The sequence below is a fragment of the Aspergillus brunneoviolaceus genome, assembly GCF_003184695.1.
Source record: "Aspergillus brunneoviolaceus CBS 621.78 unplaced genomic scaffold BO95scaffold_148, whole genome shotgun sequence".
NCBI lineage: Eukaryota > Fungi > Ascomycota > Eurotiomycetes > Eurotiales > Aspergillaceae > Aspergillus > Aspergillus brunneoviolaceus.
In genome coordinates, this window is record NW_020290878.1 from 1 (window position 1) to 7,326 (window position 7,326).

General features: G+C 59.6%; 4 protein-coding genes across 4 annotated transcripts; 2 read left to right on the plus strand and 2 right to left on the minus strand.

Annotated features, from left to right (window-relative positions):
• The first annotated feature begins 675 nt into the window (after positions 1-675).
• Positions 676-1,598, plus strand: BO95DRAFT_53994 (uncharacterized protein). Its single transcript, XM_025592050.1, has one exon. It carries the CDS (start codon positions 795-797, stop codon positions 1,275-1,277), a length of 483 nt encoding a protein of 160 aa, XP_025436079.1. The 5' UTR covers positions 676-794; the 3' UTR covers positions 1,278-1,598.
• A 438-nt stretch (positions 1,599-2,036) lies between these two features.
• On the minus strand, positions 2,037-3,976 carry BO95DRAFT_328247 (uncharacterized protein; the record flags this gene model as incomplete). Its single annotated transcript, XM_025581882.1, has 4 exons — positions 2,037-2,468; positions 2,532-3,629; positions 3,714-3,868; positions 3,940-3,976. Coding segments are annotated over 4 exons (1,722 nt in total), but the record flags the coding sequence as incomplete, so codon positions are not given.
• Positions 3,977-4,527: 551 nt separating this feature from the next.
• Positions 4,528-6,043, plus strand: BO95DRAFT_377740 (M20 family metallopeptidase; the record flags this gene model as incomplete). The annotated part of the gene is made up of 4 exons (XM_025583281.1): positions 4,528-4,620; positions 4,716-5,557; positions 5,626-5,765; positions 5,823-6,043. The coding sequence occupies 4 exons, from the start codon at positions 4,528-4,530 to the stop codon at positions 6,041-6,043; spliced, it is 1,296 nt and encodes a 431-aa protein (XP_025436081.1).
• Positions 6,044-6,293: 250 nt separating this feature from the next.
• Positions 6,294-7,238, minus strand: BO95DRAFT_437459 (biotin synthase; the record flags this gene model as incomplete). The annotated part of the gene is made up of 1 exon (XM_025585276.1): positions 6,294-7,238. The coding sequence occupies one exon, from the start codon at positions 7,236-7,238 to the stop codon at positions 6,294-6,296; it is 945 nt and encodes a 314-aa protein (XP_025436082.1).
• Positions 7,239-7,326: the final 88 nt, after the last annotated feature.

Sequence of the window (7,326 nt, forward strand, 5' to 3'; positions counted from 1 at the left end):
GGAGGGGAGGGGAGGGGAGGGGAGGGTCACCGAGCAGCAGTGACCTCACCAGATCCTACATACCCCCCAAACACAACCAAACACTCTTCACCAGTCTCAACAGCATCAACAGCACCATCACTAACAATATGGCAACAACGCAAGAGCTATAACATGGCACCATCGCCGACGTCGCGCCGCCACCGCCGCCGCGGCCGGCGGCACATCCTCCACCGCGACCGCCGCCGACCCCCTCCGGCGGGACAGCGCCCTCCAAGCGCTGACTGGCAGTCCCTCGATGCAACAGCTCCCGATCAGCGTGGAGCGCTGGCTCGAAGAACAAACCCATTCGGGCACCAACGAGACCTGGCATTATGCCCAGGAATCCTGGTACGTTGTTCCCTTCTGTCTCATTGGGGTTTCCGCATTCGGCGGGGGTCCAGAAACTTCAAAGTTTGGTTGTTCTGGGTTGTTTTTCTTGGCTGGCTTGGCTGGCTCCCGACTCGCTTTTCCCTGTCTGATTTCGTGATTTCGTATGCTTTTCGCTTCTGGGTTGCGGCTTATGTCATCGGGTATCTCCCCACCCCCCACCCCCATCCCGCGTATTCGGAGGATTGATTCAGTGAGAGAGGCAAGCCAAGAGTCCCTTCTTGGCGGAGATTCTTGGCGGGGATTCCTTGGCGGGGGTTTCCCTCCCTCCCTCCCTTCCTTATCGTTCTCATTTCTGGAGTATCAGGACCCATCGCATCGCCTATCTCCGTGGATTATCGCAATTTGCCACCCCGTTCTCGGTATTGCGCAAAAGTTATGCTATTATGCTAATCTTATGCCCTGCTAGTGCCATCTGTCTCGAGCGTCTGAAAGTAGACGAAAACGAGAAGTTTCCTACCACCACCACCAACAACCTCCCGCCAACACAACCGAAACCCGCATGGATTCCCCAGCGAGGCTACCACAGCGGCAGTGGAGTGCTGGCACCGACCAACGCAGTAGACTCCGATCTCGAACGGGGATTAGGATTGGAATCCGGATTGGGCGATTGGCGCCGCGGGTCGGTGCCGCTATCGCTTTCCTCGTCTTCTTGCTCCACGGAGCTAGACGCGGAGCAGCAGCAGCAGCAGCAGCAGCATGCACCGACCGAAAAACAGCCACCGCAACCGCATCCACAACAGGATGAGGTGGTGGTGCTGAATCGCTGTAACCACGTCTTCCATGCCGCGTGCTTGGTTCTGTGGGTCGAGCAGCATCGGTATCGGTGTCCGATCTGTCAGGCGTCGTTGAAGCATAGTTCCAGTTGAATCATGGTGACTGGCTTTGCTGTGCGTGTGGTGGTATGATGCGCTTGCTTGCCGATTATCCGTCTTTCTTTTTTTTTCTGTGCTATTTTGGTGCCGCCGAGTCTGTCGCCAAGAATGCGTGCAGATGTTCTAGTTATCGGTTGGTATCACGGTTAGGGTGGGTAAGGGTGTCTCCTGGCGTCTTGGGGTGTGGTTGGCTGGCGCGTTGTCTGGAACATGGTGGTTTTGGTCTTGGTCTTGGTCTTGGGGGTTGGCGTTTGCGTTTGCGTTAGCGATTCCTGCTATGAAGTAACGTGTGTTGTACCGCCCCCCCCTGTGTAAGGTTCAGTGTAATTGCTGGGCGTACAGCCTCGCCTCTCTTCAGCGTGCCCCGCACGCATCATCCTTGGTAATGAACCACAACCCAGCAACGGGATCTCTGGTTTCTATTAGTAAAAGTAAACAAGCGAAATATGCATCATGATCCCGATCATGCATCATCGCCAAGCAAAAACACAGCAAACCCAAGAAAAATACTAGCTTCTAGAATCATTCCCTGAAGCCACCGCATGTCGCATGCCTGCCTCAAGCCCCGTGTCTATTTCTTAATCGACCTTAGGGGGGCCATCAATGCGAGTGACTTCCTTCATACAATCGTAGTACTCAACCAATCCGCATCGGTAGGCCCAGCTCCGGCCCTGGCACCGGCCCCAGATCCTCCGCATCCAGCACCTCCTCCGCAGGAGTATCGACATCGGCGGAAGAAGCAGAAATTGAAACGAACGGGTCACATCCCTGGATCACAATCTCGTCGAAACGCCGACTCACGCGACTGTAGTTCAGCCCGTACCGGCCCAGCTCCTGCAGCCGAATCGATACCCAATCCTGGTAGATGCGGTCCGGGGTCGCGATCCCCGCGATGAACAGCGGCCAGATGATCCGCACCATCAGGTGGGGTCGACTGCGGTGGAGTTTGAGCGAGAGAGATAATACCTGGTTGACGGCGGTTTCCAGCGGAGGTAGCTGTGCGGTATGTTGTTGGGTGGTGGTGGTGGTCGACGTCGGCGGGACGGTGTCTTTGAAGCAGAGATGGAAGTACACGATCGTGCCGTAGAAGGTGATGGTCGCCCAGAAGATGGTTTCCAGGACGCGTCGGCTGGCAAAGTCGCAGGTTGGGGCGGTTAGGGCGGTGGTGAGGATGCTGTCGTTTTGCTTGTTGGGGGTTAGCACGTCTGAGGTGATAGGGAAGGGAAGTCTACGAAATGGCAAACATACCTCCAGGACCAAGGCGAGTTCGTCGACGAGACGACGATACGATACCTCCGAAGTCTGCTGGCCTTGGCGCCAGAGTTCGGTGATCTTGAACTGCATGACATGACTTCGGTGGTAGAGGATCAACGCGGGCTGGTTCTCGATGTCGTCCAGCTGCGCCGCCGTCGGGTACGAGTCGCCCCAGAAGCGGCGGGGCGATTGGCGGCCGATGCGGTAGAGCTCCGCCAGACTCAGGCCTCTTTGTTCGGCTTCGTCCTGGATGAAGAACCGGAAGAGATCGGCGTCGAGTCGGGCGGCCGCAGGCCCGCAGAAGAGGGCCCCGGGAGTGAAGAAGTACAACGTCCACAGTAGGAAGAGTGGTACCGCTGTGTGACGGAGTTTGCTGGTCGCGAGCCCAGGCAAACTACTCGTCGGCAACATGGTTGTCCTCTCGGTGCTATCTACAGCGGCGTTCGTCGGATTCCCCCAGGGCAAGGCGCCGGCACCTGCCCTTCCCCCCTCTGCGCCAAGCGCTGATACGGATGAGGCAGGCTTCAATAGCGGAACGACATGGTTGAAGAGCAAACTCTCAATTCCCCGGATGTGCACATTGATGGCCGCGGTGCCGCTCCCGAAGCGGTTCTCGTAGTCGATCATCAGCCACAAAGTGATGAAGATGGCCTCCAGCTGCTCCGACGACTTCTCAACCTCCGGCCGCAGTGCCTCCCGCAGACCGGCCAGCGCCCGTCCGTAATGCATGCGACCCCCCAGATCTGCCACCGTCTCGACCGCGTCCCGTGGCTGTTCACTGTCGTAGAGCTGGGCGCGACGGATCTCGCTCGCCGTACTCGCTAACAACATACTCATTACCATGGGCTCCCGGACCGCGATCTTGTGGTAGGCGTACGACATGGCGGACCACGGCCAGTGTTTGCCAAGAAGCACGACCAGCGCGGAGTCTTGGAGGTAGGCGATGCACGAGCGGTCGAAGCCGGTCAGCACAAGCGAGTTGGCCGCTTGCACGGTCCTACTTTTGCCTCCAGGCGACGACAGGGTGAGAATCCTTGGGGATTGAGGGGCCGGCGTCGTCGTCGTCGTCGTTGTTGTTGTCGTAGGGGGGCTCTTTCGTGCGGTCGTACTATGGGCCGGGCTACCCGCATTCCCCTCCGTCTTCTGTACTACTTCCTTGGTCGTGGAGGCGGAAACATTTCTCCTGGCAGAAGGCCGGGGGATTGGGCCGCCCTTCCACTCGCACAGGATGCGGGCGGCGGTGCAACGCCGGCATTGCGGTTCAGGCTGGCCGGGGACGGCCAATTTCTCCTCGTCGCACTTGACCTTGCGGATTCGACACGTGCGACAGCCTGCGTAACGTCAGTCGATCGGTGAATCATTCCAGGATCACTCCTGACAGGGTATCCGAGTGGATCCTCACCGGTCCTGGAGCGAGTCTTCTTGCCGAGCTTATGCATCCCGATAGTGCTGCTGGAGTTCGGCAGCGCTCCACTGGGTCATTTTCTGGCGGAGGGGTCGTGTCGAGTGGGGGTCTGTCAGGGTCATGTATATTCGATTAATGTGATGACTGAAAGGCTGTAAGCGATGCTACCACGCAGATAAGCCAATGCTAAGCGATGGGGAGACTGCAAGGTGAGGGGAAGAGTGCCGATGATCTCTCGTCGCGATATTGTCCAGAAGGGAGCCAGTCCGGAGAAACAGCCGGGCCGCGCAAAGTGCCGAGGCAGACAACGCGATTGGCTGGGTCGGCAGTGGTCAGGTGACTGTTAGTGGTATTCAACCAATTAAACTTGAAAGCAAAGCACACTCCGCTTCGGCAATGCAGCCGATCGATAAGCGGGTGGAATGGAATGCCTGATAAGCCGGGCATGAACTGCGGCGAGCATCTCCGCATCTCCGCATCACCAGAGGGGGAGATTCTGACGGTCTGAGTCGCACAGATATAAAATAGCGCCCATCATGTCTAATCCTCACGAAGAGACAGAATTCAACTGTCAAAGCACCCAAGATGACTGTTCAAACCGCCCAAGAACGCTTCATCGCAAGCGTCCAGGAAGCCCTGCGCAACTATGACACCCAACTACAGAACATCAACCAGAAGGTAGCCATCCTAATCACCTATGTAGCTAAAGGTCTCACAGGGATTCATCACAGACATGAGCCCCCATCAACCACTCGAGCTAACCAACTCACCAGATCTGGTCCAACCCCGAACTAGCGTTCGAGGAACACCAAGCCCACGACGCCATCTGCACCCTCTTCGACACGCTCACCACCACCACAGACTTGACCTTCACCATCCAGCGCTCCGCCTACGACATCCCCACCGCCTTCGAGGTCACCTACACGCACGGCGACCCGTCGTGCGGGCGCGTCGTCGCCTTCAACGCCGAATACGACGCCCTACCCGGCATCGGCCACGCGTGCGGCCACAACCTGATCGCGACGAGCTCCATTGCCGCCTTCCTAGCCACCTGCCACACCATGCGGTCTGAAGCCACCAGCACCTCATCATCATCCACCGCCGCTGCCGCCAACTTCACGGTGAAACTGCTCGGCACGCCGGCCGAGGAATCCGGGGGCGGCAAGATCCAGCTCCTGGAGCGGGGCGCGTACACGGGGGTGCACGCGTGCCTGATGGTGCACCCGGTGCCGATGGCGCCGCAGAACCCGCGGCTGCTGACGCTGGCCACCGTGCTGCCGGGCGGGTACCTGGCCAACGACAAGCTGCGGGTGACGTTCACGGGGCGGCCGGCGCACGCGGCGGCGGCGCCGTGGGAGGGGGTCAACGCGCTGGACGCGGTGGTCGCGGCGTACGTGAATGTCTCGCTGCTGCGGCAGCAGATCCTGCCCACGCAGCGCGTGCACGGGGTGATTGTCGACGGCGGGGAGCGGCCGAATGTCATCCCGCGCAGCGCGGCCGTGGATTACTACATCCGGTCGCCGACGGTGAAGTCGCTAAAGGGGCTGTCGGAGCGGGTGGTCAAGTGCTTTGAGGCGGCGGCGGTGGCCACGGGGTGCGAGGTCGCGTTTGAGTGGTACGTTCTTCTGTTTCTCAGAGTAAGTTGAGGTCAGGGGTATGCTGATGCTGATGTTTGAGTGGTAGGGGTCCGTCGTATGCGGATCTCAAAACGAATAACCCCATCTGCGAGAGCTACGTCGCCGTCATGCGGGCGATGGGCCATCTCACCTTGTTCGATAATACGGGGCAGAAGAGTGCGATTACCGGGGCGTCGACGGACCAGGGTACGTATTTCATCCCCCGTTGGTCTTCGTTGCTTGGGAGTGTGCTAATCGGACCAGGCAATGTGTCGTACGCCGTGCCCGGCTTCCATGGCATCTTCACTATCCCCACCGACGGGGTCAACCACACGCCCGGGTTCACCCAGGGCGCGGGCTCGCTCGAGGCGTATCAGCGGGGGATGGCGTGCGCGGCGGGGATGGCGGTGGTGGCGTGTCAGGTGCTGGTGGACGATGAGTTTGCGGCGCGGGTGCAGAAGGATTTCGAGACGGAGAGGGAGTAGTTTGATGTCCGGTGGAGATAATGTCTTGCAATTTGGGGGGTTACATGATGGATTCACGCTGTCTCTAGCACCAATGCTGTCTCTAGCACCAATGCTGTCTCTAACACCACAAGATCAACCCGATTACAGCGAAGGAGCCAAGCCAAGTATCCGAACACAACATCCAATCCAGACTAACCCAACCACCACAATGCAGAGGATACGAATCATAAATGCCATTTCTCGAAATCTAAGCACTAGCAAACCCAAATCACAAACTGGTCGCGACCTGCGCAGACACCTCCCTCACCTTCTCCTCCAAGACAGCCGCCTGCTGGGCCTCCTCCTTCTTGCCGGCCACCTCAGCCTCCAACCCCTCCCTCTCAAAGCTCTTCATAGGATAATACCCCCAGCGATCCATCATCTCGCGATCCTCATCCCACCCATTGCAATCGGTAGTCAACATCTTCTCGCCCGTAAACACGGCATTGGCGCCGGCCTGGAAACAGGCGACCTGCTGCTCCTCCGACAACGAGATGCGGCCGGCGGCCAGCCGCACAATGGTGGCGGGCAGCACGACTCTGGCGGTCGCGACCGTGCGCAGCAGGCGATCGAAGGGGATCATCTTGCGATCGCCCAGGGGGGTCCCCGGGATGGGCACGAGGGCATTGACCGGGAAGCTCTCGGGGTGCTTGGGCAGATTGGCCACGGTGAAGATCAGGCCGACGCGGTCCTCGTCCTTCTCGCCCAGCCCCAGGATGCCGCCGCTGCAGACGTTGATGCCGGCGTCGCGCACGTTGGCCAGCGTGCGCAGCCGCTCGTCGTACGAGCGCGTCGTGATGATGGACGGGTAGAACTCGCGCGAGGTGTCGAGGTTGTGGTTGTAGGCGGTCAGGCCGGCGTCCTTGAGCTCCTTGGCCTGCGCCTCGTCGATCATCCCCAGCGTCACGCACACCTCCATCCCCATCTCGCGCACGCCGCTGACCATCGACTTGATGTTCTTCAGCGAGGTCTTGCGGCCCCGCATGTCGCGCCACGCCGCCCCCATGCAGAACCGCGTCGACCCGTTGGCTTTGGCCGTCCGCGCCGCCGCCAGCACCTCGTCCACCGGCGACATCTTCGTCGCTTTCAGCCCCGTGTTGTGCCGCGTCGACTGCGCGCAGTAGCTGCAGTCTTCGCTGCACCCGCCGGTTTTGATGTTCATGAGCGTGCACATTTGGATGGCCGAGGGGTCGTGGAATTTGCGGTGGACGAGGGACTATTTCTTGCGGCGTTAGTGGGCAGTTCAGGGGCGGGGGGGGGGG

Excerpts from the sequence above, each read along its gene's own strand:
- BO95DRAFT_53994 (XM_025592050.1), top strand. The coding sequence starts at position 795 with ATGCTAATCTTATGCCCTGCTAGTGCCATCTGTCTCGAGCGTCTGAAA.